This window comes from Xyrauchen texanus, chromosome 37 (assembly GCF_025860055.1).
Source record: "Xyrauchen texanus isolate HMW12.3.18 chromosome 37, RBS_HiC_50CHRs, whole genome shotgun sequence".
NCBI lineage: Eukaryota > Metazoa > Chordata > Actinopteri > Cypriniformes > Catostomidae > Xyrauchen > Xyrauchen texanus.
Genome location: NC_068312.1, coordinates 38987515 through 39004158, shown reverse-complemented (window position 1 = coordinate 39004158; position 16644 = coordinate 38987515). Strand labels below are relative to the sequence as shown.

Sequence of the window (16644 nt, the reverse complement as noted above, 5' to 3'; positions counted from 1 at the left end):
TAGATTTTAATGAGATTTCTTTCATTTCTTTACATTTTAAAGATCAGTTGTTATTGGTGTTAGGAATATTAAGGTTTACACCAATAAACTAAATGAAAACATGTAAAAATATTGATTTAAAAAAAATGTGCCTATGGCTAGCTCCGGCCTGTCTATGGCAGCTCAAAGAACCGTTTAGAGGAAGAATATGTAATTTGGCACACTAGTAGAGGACAGTCCGGTCTTACCATGGCAAATTTGGAGTCTATACCTCAAAGCCTCTAGCGCCACCAACAGCTCAAAATTGCATTTATATTTATGCTAACATGTTTTAATCCACAATGCGTTGAAACAATATGCAAGAATTTTCTATTTTCAATTTTCGCCCGATTTTCCAACATTTTGAATTTTCCAAAAAATAAAAAAATACAATCGAACTCCCCCTAGGCCGTACGTCAGATTTGCACAGAATTTGGCTTGCATCCTCCAGGGACACTCTTGACAAAAACTTATCAAAAGCTTTTTGATGGACCAAACGATTCTCATATAACACTTCAATAAATTAAACGGCAAATCTGACGTATGTCTTAGCAACATTTTAGCGACATATTGAAACGACACTTGGTATACATCATCATAACCTTGACCTGAGGGTACCTGAGCATTTTTGGCACAGTGCCACCCACTGGTCAAGAAATATGAAAAATGGAGTGCTGAATGATACCCAGTTTTAGCCATATTCAGCATTGGACATATCAAGTTTTTTGGTAAAATTATGTATTTTACATTTATGCATTTGGCAGATGCTTTTATCCAAAGTGACTTACAGTGCACTTATTACAGGGACAATCCCCAGAGCAACCTGGAGTTAAGTGCCTTACTCAAGGACACAATGGTGGTGACTGTGGGGATCGAACCAGCAACCTTCTGATTACCAATTATGTGCTTTAGCCCACTACACCATCACCATCCAAAGTGACTTACAGTGCACTTATTACAGGGACAATCCCCCCAGAGCAACCTGGAGTTAAGTGTCTTACTCAAGGACACAATGGTGGTGACTGTGGGGATCGAACCAGCGACCTTCTGATTACCAGTTATGTGCTTTAGTCCACTACGCCACCACCACTCCACTTCCTCTATCAGTTTCAGACAATTGGTTGAATCAAACCCTCGCAAGAATTTTAGCATGAATAGTTAAGAGAGAGACTGGTCTGCAGTTTTCGACTACAGTGGGGCTGTGTGTTGGTTTTTTGAGCAGTGGGGTAACTCGAGCCTGCTTAAATGTTTTGAGAAAGTTTTCAGTTGAATGATGACATGTTGATGATGTGTGTGAGTGTGGGCATGATTGATGGAGAGACAGCTAGCACAAGATGGCAGGGAGTAGGGTCAAGGGGACAAGGTAAAAAAAAATCGAACTTCATTAAAAAGCCATTTGACACTCAAATACAAAAAAAGGTAATTGTGACAAAAGTTCCTCATTCATCATTGTTTATTTGGGATGGATGAATGTGTGTGTGTGTGTGTGTGTGTGTGAGAGAGAGAGAGAGAGAGGGAAGGAGAGGAGGAGCTGCTCTTTGATGGTCCTGATGCTGCAGGTGTATTTAAAGCGTGAGTGAGCATCAGTCATTCAGTGTGTCGAGATGTCTGAATCTCTGTTGCCCGCGTGCATCCTCTGTCTGCTCGCGCTCTCATCAGCCTGCTACATCCAGAACTGTCCGCGCGGTGGGAAGAGATCTCAGCCAGACACCAGCAGACAGGTACAACACCTTCACTGCTTCAATTTATCATCTATCAATCACTACATGCCTTAGAAGACATCATCAACACATACATCATGGTTTGAATAGTTGTTTTTGGAAACCAGGGTCAGAAATGAATGTGCTCGGGGCAAAATCACATTTTTTATTATTTATAATGACAATTCTTCTTTTAGTTTGAGGTCATATGGGCTTATATGGTCTCACATTATCTCTGTCTCCAGTGTGTGTCGTGTGGTCCTGGGAATGCGGGCCGTTGTTTTGGTCCCAGTATCTGCTGTGGAGCAGCTCTGGGTTGTCTCATGGGTTCTCCAGAGACGATGAGCTGCATGGAGGAGAATCATCTGTCGAGTCCCTGTGAGACCGGAGGGAGACCGTGTGGAGCTGAAGGACGCTGCGCTGCTCCTGGAGTCTGTTGTGACTCAGGTCAGTGAAGTTACATGATTATACAATCAAAGATGACGTGTAAAATCCATTTTTGTTAATCATTTGCTGTATGCGCTTTTATTTGGAATAGCACACATGAAATACAGGGAAGTAAATATTAGCTGAAAACACAATGGAAATAAACCTCAGCAAACAATATTAAACCACAATACAACTGAACTAAAGCTTTTCTTTTCTGGTCTTTCGGAGTGTTGTAGTTTTTTTCTGCTGTTATTTGCTTTGCTACTTTTGTGTTGTGCACCGCTGGGCCACCGTATAAAAAGGGTATATTTTAGTCATTTACTATTTTATTTAAAAGCCATATTTTTTATTTATTTATAGGCCTAAATTATCAGAAATCATTTTTTTTAACCATTTATTAACAATAGTTGATTTAGTATTGTTTAACAGATTATATAGTATTATTATTATACAATCAAATATATGTGTATATAATCTACTAAACAATAGTAAATAATTTATTGTTAATATATATATACATACAGTACACACTCACATACACACAGACACACACATACAGACTCTCACAGTCACACTCACACACACACACAGACACACACATACAGACTCTCACAGTCACACTCACACACACACATACACACTCATACATGCACACACACACTCACACACAGTCACACTCATACATGCACACACACACACATACACATACACACACACACTCATACACAGTCACACACACATACACACAGACACACTCACACTCGCATACACACACACAGTCACACTCACACACACACAGTCACACGCACACACACATACACACACAGTCACACGCACATACACACGCACATACACACACACGCACACTCATACACAGACAGACACACACACACTCGCATACACACACACACGCACAGACACACACATACATACACTCATACACACACACACACACACACACACACAGAGACACACTCTCACAGTCACACTCACACACACACACACAGTCACACACACATACACACACATACACACACACACACTCATACACGCACGCACACTCACATACACACACACATACACACGCATACATGCACACACACACTCACACACAGTCACACGCACATACACAAGCTCATACACGCACACACACACACACACACACACACACACTCACAGACACACACACACACACACACACAGACAGACACACTCACACACGCACATACACAAGCAGATACAGACGCACATACGCACAGACACACACACACTCAAATACGCACACACACACACACACACACTCACAGACACACACACACACACACAGACACACTCACACACGCACATACACAAGCAGATACAGACGCACATACGCACAGACACACACACACTCAAATACGCACACACACAGACACAGACACACACACACATGAACAAACACACAGACACACACATTAACAAATGCACACATAGAGTAAACTGTATATATAATAAAACAAATTTGATATGAAATGAGCGCTTGTTGCATCTTCTTGGAGACAGTTAAAAAAATTTAACTTTTTGTTTGTTATGAGTAGTTTAGAATAATCTTATTATAATTTCCTAAAATATATAAGGCTGTGAAACTTAAATTTTTTTGGTTTCAGCATTCCTGTGCATAAAGTTGAGCAGAATTAATGAGAAACACATCGTCATGTGGTATCTGCGTATATATGTCTTTGATTTTTACATTGTGGTAAAGAAATAATCAAATCAATAGTTTAGTGTCGATACTTTGAGTATGGATTCTATAGGATCAGTCCTAGCGTGGGGTTGAAGTTAGCGAAACATCTGACATTGCTAACAGTGCTTTTATATGAATTAAAGATAATCAAACGGACTTCATTATTTATGTTGCACTGTCGCTAAAATACCTTTATATATATATATATATGTGTTTTCTTGCAGTGAGTTGTGTTACGGACTCCGAGTGTTTGGACGACGTCATGCTCGATCGCAGCAGACTCAAGAGTGTGTCAGGAGAAATACTGCTGCGGTTGTTAAATCTGGCCTGAAGAGGTCACAGAGATGATGATGATCGTCTCACAGAACACATCTGCGTCTCCAGCGTGTACATATGTAGTAAATGGACAAATGGGAATCTGGTTTGTTTCTGCAGATTGTTTGTTATTCTTAGAGAGTTTCCGTTTGCCTCTATTGTCCCAAAAGCTGTTCCACTTGTTGCTGCTTTTGTATTGATACAATGCAAAAGATTCCCGAGAGCAATTGCCCATAAGACAGTTCATGTTGAGTCAATATCAGCCCGTATCTCTCTCAGGGCAAAGGATCCTGCCTGTCCGGTTTGAAAAACTACTCTTCAATGGCTTAAAGGTGCACTCTGTCATTCTTCCCCCATTAAAAAAAACAAACATTTTACTTCTAAAGACATTAAAGGTCATTTTGAAACATGTATAAAATCTCCAGTCTAAAAACTCCAGTCATATCAGCTGTTTTATTGTACATGGGGCAGGGGTGCCCTCATGGGGGCGGCCATGTTGGAATCACATGACCAGCTGAATACTACTCACTTAATCTCAGTAACCGTCTCGTTATTGGACACTTTCTCTCTTATTGAGAAATTTATACAACGTCATCTGTGACTGAAAACGATTGATTTTCACTGATGCAGCATCCACACCACTAGGTGTCACTGTAAGTACAAGATGACACAGGCATAAAGTTACAGAGTGCAGCTTTAACTGTACTGTTACACTTCTAAATGATTGTTACTTCAAGGAGTTTTGTGTACTTCATATAAACCCTTTTGACACCCCCCAAAAAAAAGTCCATGTCAAATTAATTTCATTCAAACGGAAGCATCACAAATGTAAAAAAAAAAGGATATTAAAGAGAAAGTGAGGACTGACGCGGATTAAAGTATTACAGTTAAACATGTGCAACTTGTTTCAGTTTGTCAAAGAATTCTTTTGTTCCATTCATATTCCGAGAACCAGCCAGACAAGCAACATCTGCTTTTAAACACACCTTAAAATGTCATATAACATAAAGCTTATTTATTATTATATTTACAGAAGTATTCTTTGAGCATGCAACATTATAACACTTAATGTATATAGAAATATGCATATATTCACATGTTTATAAATGGTTTTCACTGATATAAAAAGTCATGAACATGCAACATAAGCTATATTTCAAAATATTACTAAATGGCTCATTTCTTGTACAGGATTTAGCAACTGACCGCAAGTAATCTTGATAACTCATAATAACACAATATGGAAAACCACTGAGCTATTATAAGCGTGCATGACCCGTCATGTCACTCGAGGGGGGTTATAACCCCAGAGCATCGGTGCAGTATAATTGCCTTTACCGGAATGCATGTGGATTTAAGGTGGGGTTTTGGGAAAACATTTGATCTGTTACAACTGAATCTGTAAAAACATTTTCTTTGACGTGATTCATGATGAGTTCAGACAGGTTCTATGACCTGGGCGGTAACGGGGACTTGCGTGCGGAGGTTTTAATAGTCTTGTCTTCTATTCAGTCTCATTGTTGTTTCAAACATGGAGCTGAAAAGAACATCTCTTCTGCTGCTCGTCCTGTGTGCTGCAATTCTCACCAGCACTGAAGGTCAGTCACCATCCACTGAGACTTCAATCAGTGTTTTATGATAATGATGATCTACAGTATTCTTCTGCATTCATCTGTGCTGTTGCGACTGCAACACAATCCTTCTCGTAAATATTTCGGTTTCCATGTACTACATTTCTTCAGAATTACGCTTTAATGCTGTTTATTATTAAAGATACTGTATATTATCACCATCTTCTACAGAGTTAGTGTAACTCAACTGATAAACGTTGCAATGCCAGCCAGCAACGACAAGGTCTTGGGTTCGATTCCCAGAGAATGCATGTGTAATGTATAACTGTAATGTACTGTGAGATGTTGTGGATGCCAAATACATAAATGTAGATGGATGGAGGTTTTTACTGGTTTCAGTCTGATCTCTGAATATAGAAGTTTAGAGTATAAAAATATACGCTCTGACATTTCTGTATTTTGGGTGTTGATGCTGACTATCACACCTGGAGTCATGATTTTGAATCTAGGTCATGCTGAGTGACTCCAGCCAGGTCTCCTTAGCAACCAAATTGGGCCGGTTGCTAGGGAGGGCAGAGTCACAGGGGGTAACCAAATTGGCCTGGTTGCTAGGGAGGGTAGAGTCACAGGGGGTAACCAAATTGGGCCGGTTGCTAGGGAGGGTAGAGTCACAGGGGGTAACCAAATTGTTCTGGTTGCTAGGGAGGGTAGAGTCACATGGGGTAACCAAATTGTCCTGGTTGCTAGGGAGGGTAGAGTCACATGGGGTAACCAAATTGGGCCGGTTTCTAGGGAGGGTAGAGTCACATGGGGTAACCAAATTGTTCTGGTTGCTAGGGAGGGTAGAGTCACATGGGGTAAGCAAATTGTTCTGGTTGCTAGGGAGGGTAGAGTCACATGGGTAACCAAATTGGCCGGTTTCTAGGGAGGGTAGAGTCACATGGGTAACCAAATTGGGCGGTTTCTAGGGAGGGTAGAGTCACAAGGGGTAATCAAATTGGACCAGTTGCTAGGGAAGGTAGAGTCACAAGGGGTAATCAAATTGTACCGGTTGCTAGGGAGGGTAGAGTCACATGGGGTAAGCAAATTGTTCTGGTTGCTAGGGAGGGTAGAGTCACATGGGGTAACCAAATTGTCCCAGTTGCTAGGGAGGGTAGAGTCACATGGGGTAACCAAATTGTTCTGGTTGCTAGGGAGGGTAGAGTCACATGGGGTAACCAAATTGGGCCGGTTGCTAGGGAGGGTAGAGTCACAGGGGGTAACCAAATTGTCCCAGTTGCTAGGGAGGGTAGAGTCACATGGGGTAACCAAATTGTTCTGGTTGCTAGGGAGGGTAGAGTCACAGGGGGTAACCAAATTGGGCCGGTTGCTAGGGAGGGTAGAGTCACAGGGGGTAACCAAATTGTTCTGGTTGCTAGGGAGGGTAGAGTCACATGGGGTAACCAAATTGTCCTGGTTGCTAGGGAGGGTAGAGTCACATGGGGTAACCAAATTGGGCCGGTTTCTAGGGAGGGTAGAGTCACATGGGGTAACCAAATTGTTCTGGTTGCTAGGGAGGGTAGAGTCACATGGGGTAAGCAAATTGTTCTGGTTGCTAGGGAGGGTAGAGTCACATGGGTAACCAAATTGGCCGGTTTCTAGGGAGGGTAGAGTCACATGGGTAACCAAATTGGGCCGGTTTCTAGGGAGGGTAGAGTCACAAGGGGTAATCAAATTGGACCAGTTGCTAGGGAAGGTAGAGTCACAAGGGGTAATCAAATTGTACCGGTTGCTAGGGAGGGTAGAGTCACATGGGGTAAGCAAATTGTTCTGGTTGCTAGGGAGGGTAGAGTCACATGGGGTAACCAAATTGTCCCAGTTGCTAGGGAGGGTAGAGTCACATGGGGTAACCAAATTGTTCTGGTTGCTAGGGAGGGTAGAGTCACATGGGGTAACCAAATTGGGCCGGTTGCTAGGGAGGGTAGAGTCACATGGGGTAACCAAATTGGGCCGGTTGCTAGGGAGGGTAGAGTCACATGGGGTAACCAAATTGGGCCGGTTGCTAGGGAGGGTACAGACACATGGGGTAACCAAATTGTCCTGGTTGCTAGGGAGGGTAGAGTCACATGGGGTAACCAAATTGTTCTGGTTGCTAGGGAGGGTAGAGACACATAGGGTAACCAAATTGTTCTGGTTGCTAGGGAGGGTAGAGTCACATGGGGTAACCAAATTGTTCCGGTTGCTAGGGAGGGCAAAAATAATTTTGTCGTCTAATCCATTCATTTTCAATGGCCGGTCATTTTTGACCGGGAACACAACAAGTTTAACAAAGTGAAATAAACCTAAAATAATGTAATAATGTTTTTGTTTTGTTTTTTTGGGGGGTTTCAGATACCATAATTGAACAAAGTCAAGGAATTTTATTCCAATTGGAATTAAGTACAAAAAAATGAATCATAAGAATAATGACCGGGAGTCCGCCACACAACATAAAGGTCAAAATATGATGAACATTTGAAAAACCTTTGTTCTCCACATGAAAGTGATGTTGTGTAACCAACATTTATGTTGCTATTCTGTTATTGACAAAAAAGAGGGGCACCCTTAAGACCCTCTAGACTGAGTGTGAAGAAAAAGCACTTTTTGTTCAGGTCAAATGGAGTAACAATAAAATAAAAATAAAGTGCATTTCTCCATCTGCCGTGCTGGTAGTTTCATAATTATCATAAATCATGAGATGTTGGATGAGATCATGAGGATTTGAAAGAGACATATCATTATTTCTTCCACCTGAGGTCGATTTCATTTATTTATTTTTTATTGTTGATTTATTTAAATTTTTTTGTATGTCCTAAAAAAAGTTGTAATTTAGTTTTGCGTGCACATTTTCAACCCTCTATCTGACAATGAATTAGCCCTAGAATGCACGAGGGGGGTGTTATTTTTTTTCAATGAAGCAATTTACATGCCTTAAAAATCTTGTCTGTGACCCTCAATAGTGACAGTTTAAATGTATTTATTACTCAGAGGTTCAGAGAAGAATGACAGTTCTTGTATCACTACCCCAAGTCAAAAGTAAAGGCGGGTCAAAATGATTGTATTTACAGTCAATTAAGGGGCAGCTGTGGCTCAGGTGAGTTAAAGCCATAGACTGTAAAAAAAGATGGACGACACCCTTCCGCTCTTTTCCATTGGTGAGAACTGAAGCCGCCAGTGTCCCGATATGGCGCTGACATCTTGGGACTTGAGTCTGCGCAGTTGCGATTTCGGGACCAGACCTGCGCAGTAGTGAGCAGGAAGTAAAGCCGCGAAATCAAGGCCCCGCCCTCACTCTCGCTGAATCAATCGCAAGCTACGCCCCTTTTGACTTTTGACGGTGTGAAATAATGAATTATAGAAATTTAGATATTACATTTAAAGCTCCAATCTCCTCAGTCCTCCGAAGATCCCCAAAAAAGTCAGTTGGTGCTTCAGTGACTACTTAGCTCAGAGAACCTGTCAATCACAGCTGTCAATCATGATGTCACAGCAGCGTTTTTATAGCATCAAATAACTAAAAACAAACTTATTTTGAAAACAAACACTTGAAATGACATCAACGTGATAGAAACGACAGTAAATGACAGAAACTATCTTTGGAAAAAAGATATGTGAATATGTGTCATTTAATTGTTTAGTTGGTCTCACGTCCCGTTGAATAACATGGGGAGGCGGGGCTTATGACCTATACTAGGACCAGCCACCGGGGGGCGATCGAGACGTATTGGCTTCACTTTTGAGGGCTTGTGCGGCACACTTGGGTAGAGCGGGTCGGCCACTAATCACAGGGTTGGCGGTTTGATTCCCGGCCCACATGACTCCACATGCCGAAGTGTCCTTGGGCAACACAATGAACCCGAAATTGTTCCCAATGTCAGACTAGCACCTTACATGCAGCTCTGCCGACATTGTGTATGAATGAGTGAACGAGTCACAGTGTAAAGCACTTTGAATAGCACTAAGGTTAAAAAGGCACTATATAAGTGCAGACCATTTCGATTAAAGCTGCGCTCTGTAACTTATGCCCGTGTCATCTTGTACTTACAGTGACACCTAGTGGTGTGGATGCTGCATCAGTGAAAATCAATCGTTTTCAGTCACAGATGACGTTGTATAAATGTCTCAATAAGAGAGAAAGTGTCCAATAAGAAGATGGTTACTGAGATTAAGTGAGTAGTATTCAGCTGGTCATGTGATTCCAACATGGCCGCCCCCATGAGGGCACCCCTGCCCCATGTACAATAAAACAGCTGATATGACTGGAGTCCTCATCTCATGTGAGCGCTCATGATTTTATAAATGTTTCAAAGTTACCTCTAATGTCTTTAGAAGTAAAATGTTTTTGTTTTTTTTAATGGGGGAAAAATGACAGAGTGCACCTTTAAATATAATGGACTCAATGCTAATCCGCTGTCATTTGGTTGACCGTTACGGGCCCCCCTCAGCCCGGCCCCTAGTGTGGCTGCCCACCCTGCCCTCCATCTAGTGATGCCCCTGTTTGTTTCCTCATCATCTGAACCCTTTCATTCTCATACATACTGAAAACAGATTGTGTTTTGTTCCCGCAGTTGTCATTCCGAACTGCTGTGTGAGGGTTTCCGGGAGAATACCCCGTCAAATGTTGCGGAGAGTCTCGAGATATGAGATACAGACGAAATCCGGTGCCTGTGACATCGATGCAGTGATGTGAGTGTTCAGTAACAGAGAAACACAGAAGACGGTTGCTTCTCTTCATATGTATACGGTATATTTACAGTATGTTTACTGCTTTTCAGATTACATATCAAAGGCCACAGACCCCTCTGTGCTCATCCCAAAGAGCTGAAACTCGTGAAGAAATACTTGAAGAAAAGAAATCAGAAACAAAACTCCGGACAGGCTTAAAAGCAACGATGGAAAGCAACAGTTTGATCTTCATCACTCGTCCTGAAATCCATGACGTGGCATTAATCTAAATGGCTGTTTTTACTTGTTCAACTTCACTTTACTGATAGTTTCATCCCTTTTTTACAACCGTTTTTCATCAAATAAAATCATTTTCAGTTTTGGATGTGTGTTGGCTGTTATGTCACATGATGAATCTGAAGTGAGACAGCCTCCTCTTGTGGTTGGACGTTGTTACTGCATGAACATGTTTTCGTCCTGATTAGGTGCATCCTGATCGCATGACCCACAAACATCAGTGAGTATGAATTTGATTGACTTGTTACCACGGTTACAAAAGGACCACTGAGCAATGGCTTTACCTCTTTATTATGTCCTGCCATTTCATGCCATTCAAGGTATAATTCAGTGCCAGAGTAACGGAGAATCTTTCTGAAAGTCTGCTATAATAATATATACACTATAATATTACAGGGGTTTTAATTTAATTCCGCTGACTCGACTCTTTTGAATCCGTTTACTCACACCAGTCACAAAGTGATTCGTTCAGAAACAGCGGTGTGTTACACCTTACGCCAGTAGGTGGCGACACAGGGGGTCATTGGACGCTCGCGGTAGACATGCAGCCTGTCAGTGGTGCTGCTCTGCTCGTCTGTGAAATGTCCCCAAGCTAATCGTTTCTCATCTTCTGAAATATGCCACAATATACAGAATAGTCTCTTCATCATGGCAGTGATCGCATTGTTTGTCACTTTACCGGATTCCCTCAGACAGAGAACATAAACTGCATGTGAACGTTTCAGTGACGGGACAAAGCACATTAATATTTAATGAGGTGAGTACTGAGGCTTTATTTGATTGGTCGTCTGTTGCTAAACAACTTTCTGTAACAAACACTGCATCGTTTCACACTGTATACCTTTGGGACCACAACGCAGGCTTTTATAACCCCTAGTAAAAAGTGGTGCTATCTCCCTTTCAAAAATACAAGTGTGAAACGTTACTTTACCCGGGGTTAAAAGCGAGGGTTAGAATGAAGATTACCTGGATTAAGCGCAGTGTGAAAAGCCCTAATGATTTATCATTCAAAACACTGTTTTGTTCACAAACCAGAAATTCGACCAATCCAAAGATCCAAGATGATAGGTGTGGGTGAGTAATAATCAATTTTTAAGTCATTTTCTACTATAAATCTACACTTTCACTTTCACATATGACTCCAGTGGTTTAATCCATGTCTTCAGAAGTGATATGAATATGAAACACAGTAGGGGTGTGTGTGTGTGTGTGTGAGTGTGTGTGTGTGTGTGTGTGTGTGCATGTGTGTGCGTGTGTGTGTATGTGTGTGAGTGTGTGTGTGTGTCATGTGAATCATGTATGAACTCCGTCTGAGTGGAACATCTGATTTTCTCATGTCAAACTACACACACACACACACACACACACACACACACACACACACATACACACACACACACACACTCAATCTCACACACACACACACACACACACACGCTCACTCTCTCTCACACACACGCACACACACACACACACACACTCAATCTCACACACACACTCACTCTCTCTCTCTCACACACACACATGCACGCACACACACTCACACACGCACACACACACTCTCACTCTCTCTCTCACACACACTCAATCTCACACACACTCACGCTCTCACACGCGCGCGCGCACACACACACACACACACACACACACACAGTGATGCTCGCGCAACAGTCGCGCGGTGGAGGATGCGCACAACACGAGCAACAGCATACAGCACATATGCACCAGAAAACGTCGCATTCTCAGTGTGTTGTGTTGATTTAATGTCGGAAATGTGTGTTAGACGGACTCAACTAATTCAGTCTTTCATTTGATGCCGGCTCGACGTCTTTTGCGTCCTTAAATCCAGATCAAACCTCCGGTTCATCGTCATCATCACAGGTGAGTGACTCCTGATTCCTCATTTCTGTGTCCATTCTGAGGTGACACGGACGCAGCTGTGCCTGTGATCAAATCACAAGAATTAAAGCGCGCGCACGATTCCCATAAAGACTCAGGAATAGTCTGAATACGTCAACACGGCTACATGTGTGTCCTGTTTATTCCGTCATGTTCGATGTTAAATAACCGCGCTTCGATCAGACATCATTCGGTTTGAGAGGCACACGTTGGCACCGCTGGTCCAGATGCCATGCTCTAATGACACTTAGATGAACAGGTATGATCAAATCGAGAGGAGTCGCAAATGTGGAGTCCATATAGAGAGGAACGTTCATTTGGTCGTTAATGAGGATGCACCGGGTCTGTTCGGTACTCCTGTCCGATCCGCTTGATTCGGGTTTTGGGTTTATTACAGGGGAGACAAACGGGGTATTTTCCTCATGCATACTGACCTCGATCTGATGTGGAAAGAGGATGTGTGTGTGTGTAATCTGGAAAATACGCATAATATGAGACACTGAAACCACAGTCACAGCAACACCCTCAGTATCACCATCAGCTCTTTGATCACACGGGCTCTTTAATAAGTGAGGGGTTCCCAAAATGACTCATGGGTACCAGCAGCAGATGGACATCTCGGTACCTGTAAGTTATCACCTGCACTTTGGCTTCTAAAACAGCTTTTAAACACCTTTGACTTGTAGCACAGAGTAGTATAAACGATCTTACGATTAATATTGACAATTATTAAGTCTATTGGGGGTCTGAAAAGGGTTTTTTTTTTTCAATTCAGAGACCCCTAATATAAAAGATTTTCTTTAGATGAGTAGACATGTTTTTATTTTGTAAAACAGATTTGATGTAAAAAAAAAAAAAAAAATCCTGTTGTTTTTACAAATAAAATGTGGCAGCTGTGGTTGCCAGAATAATTCTGTAAAAAATACAGTTAAAACCACTTTACACAACAACCTGTACATTTTACAGTTTAACATGGTTGTAATTTACATGCTGGCACTGTAAAATAAACAAAACAATTCTTTTAAATTGACAGTGAATACTGTAAAATAACATGAACATGTCTTCTTAAACTGTACAAATCTGTTGTTTACTTTATGAGGTATTTGTTAATCACCGTAGCGACAACAGAATGCCTCTTCCAGGAGCAATGAGCAATAAACATATAGTGACAGTCAACATCACTCACACAAACACTGAACATCGTCATGGTAACACATGTCAGATTTAAATAATGCAGTAAACATGAACTAAATGACATCAGATGTAACACAGAACACAAAACAAGATGAAGCAGAACTATTCCCATAATATAATGAAATGTAACGGGTCATGGAATTGTGGGAACGGTTGATTACAGTTTCTTACTGTAATTTTAACAATAATTTACTGTAAAAAAAAGTACATATACTCTCTTGTACTTTTTACCATTAATTATACAGGAAAATCGTTCTTTTTACATTTAAATTATTAAATTTTTACATCGTTTTATTGTAAAAACTACTGTATTGACTTTTAAAATATATTAAAACATTTTACTGTATTTTACAGTTAATATTTGTTAATCAATTAACATTTTATTTCTGTAGCATTTTTACACTATTTACTGTTAAAATTACTGACATTTTATACAGTGTATGTTTGAAATTAGTAAAAAGTAAAACATCAAAAAAATGTAATATATTATGTACATTTATACAGTATTAGCGCCGCAACTAACGATTATTTTGGTAATCGATTAATCTGACGATTATTCGAACGATTATTCGATTATTCGCGATTAATCGTTAGCTCTTAACCGATTATTCACCTTAAAAGGTCGTAATAAACGTGCTTACTAACAATAAAGAGGACGAAATCATCTTTTAAAAATACCTTTAAATGACATTCACTGGATTAAAGGAAATTAATTTCACGAAATAAATTTCTCTGCAAAAAATCCTTTAATTATCAAATGTTTTTTTGTCTTGTTTTCCAATTAAAAATGTCTAAAAATCATTAAAACAAGAAACATTTACTTGAGGAGCAACATATCAGATATTAAGACTTGCTTTAAGAGAATGAATCTTTGATGTATTTTGTATATAAGTGTATTTTTCACTTCTGCGAGTGCAGTAAAGACACAATAATGTGTATATTTAACATAAATGCTCTAAAAGCAAATATCTGATATGCTGCTTCTCGGATGAATGCATAATTTTTAAATGATTCTGAGATATTTTTAAATATTAGTATTTTTAATATGATATTTTTCTAAAACTTCACACATTTACATGCTAAAAGTGTCATGATGCGGGTTTCAGCACACAACAGAATAACACCGGCTGCATGAGTATGATAAATAATTAATGCAAGAGTTACATTATCATACAGGTGCGAAGGACTTCAACGTTCCTAAATTGCACAAATAATAAATACTAGTGCTGTCAATCGATTACAAATTTTAATCGAATTAATTACATGGTCTCCCAATTAATTAATCGCAATTAATCGCATATCAAATATTTGCTGAGAAAACCCCTCATATAACAATAACTCAATATATAATGATGAAATAATTATACATAGTTATCTTTAAATATTTAACAATTATATATATAATATATAATTGTTAAATATTTATATATATATATATATATAATATATAATTGTTAAATATTTATATATATATGTATATATAATATATAATTGTTAAATATTTATATATATATATATATATATATATATATATATATATATATATATATATATATATATATATATATATGTATATATAATATATAATTGTTAAATATTTATATATATATGTATATATAATATATAATTGTTAAATATTTATATATATATATAATATATAATTGTTAAATATTTTTATATATATATGTATATATAATATATAATTGTTAAATATTTATATATACGTATATATAATATATAATTGTTAAATATTTATATATATATATGTATATATAATATATAATTGTTAAATATTTATATATATATATATGTATATATAATATATAATTGTTAAATATTTATATATATATATATATATATGTATATATAATATATAATTGTTAAATATTTATATATATATATATATATATGTATATATATATATATAATTGTTAAATATTTATATATATGTGTATATAATATATAATTGTTAAATATTTATATATATATATGTATATATAATATATAATTGTTAAATATTTATATATATATATGTATATATAATATATAATTGTTAAATATTTATATATATATGTATATATAATATATAATTGTTAAATATTTATATATAGATGTATATATAATATATAATTGTTAAATTTTTATATATAGATGTATATATAATATATAATTGTTAAATATTTATATATATGTATATATAATATATAATTGTTAAATATTTATATATATGTATATATAATATATAATTGTTAAATATTTATATATATATATATATATATATATATGTATATATAATATATAATTGTTAAATATTTATATATATGTATATATATATATATATATATATATATATATATATATATATATATATATGTATATATAATATATAATTGTTAAATATTTATATATATATATGTATATATAATATATAATTGTTAAATATTTATATATATATATGTATATATAATATATAATTGTTAAATATTTATATATATATATGTATATATAATATATAATTGTTAAATATTTATATATATATGTATATATAATATATAATTGTTAAATATTTATATATATATATATATATATATATGTATATATAATATATAATTGTTAAATATTTATATATATATGTATATATAATATATAATTGTTAAATATATTATATATATATATGTGTATATAGATATATATGTATATATAATATATAATTGTTAAATATTTATATATATATGTATATATAATATATAATTGTTAAATATTTATATATATATATGTATATATAATATATAATTGTTAAATATTTATATATATA

General features: G+C 37.4%; 3 protein-coding genes across 5 annotated transcripts in view; all 3 read left to right on the top strand.

Annotated features, from left to right (window-relative positions):
• The first annotated feature begins 1548 nt into the window (after positions 1-1548).
• Positions 1549-4848, top strand: avp (arginine vasopressin). The gene is made up of 3 exons (XM_052108832.1): positions 1549-1739; positions 1964-2165; positions 4095-4848. Exons 1-3 carry the CDS (start codon positions 1623-1625, stop codon positions 4199-4201), a joined length of 426 nt encoding a protein of 141 aa, XP_051964792.1. The 5' UTR covers positions 1549-1622; the 3' UTR covers positions 4202-4848.
• A 773-nt stretch (positions 4849-5621) lies between these two features.
• LOC127631162 (C-C motif chemokine 28-like) lies at positions 5622-10833 on the top strand. Its single transcript, XM_052109172.1, has 3 exons — positions 5622-5783; positions 10343-10460; positions 10550-10833. Exons 1-3 carry the CDS (start codon positions 5717-5719, stop codon positions 10656-10658), a joined length of 294 nt encoding a protein of 97 aa, XP_051965132.1. The 5' UTR covers positions 5622-5716; the 3' UTR covers positions 10659-10833.
• A 1298-nt stretch (positions 10834-12131) lies between these two features.
• The window catches only part of LOC127631151 (E3 ubiquitin-protein ligase DTX1-like), a 47141-nt gene continuing 42628 nt past the window's right edge, over positions 12132-16644 (top strand). For 2 of the 3 annotated variants that reach the window (XM_052109155.1, XM_052109156.1), the window contains exon 1: positions 12132-12617. The gene's annotated coding sequence lies outside the window, so the exon portion shown is untranslated. Of the gene's footprint in view, positions 13263-16644 lie in introns of all 3 variants that reach the window. The other variant, XM_052109157.1, reaches the window with a different exon arrangement.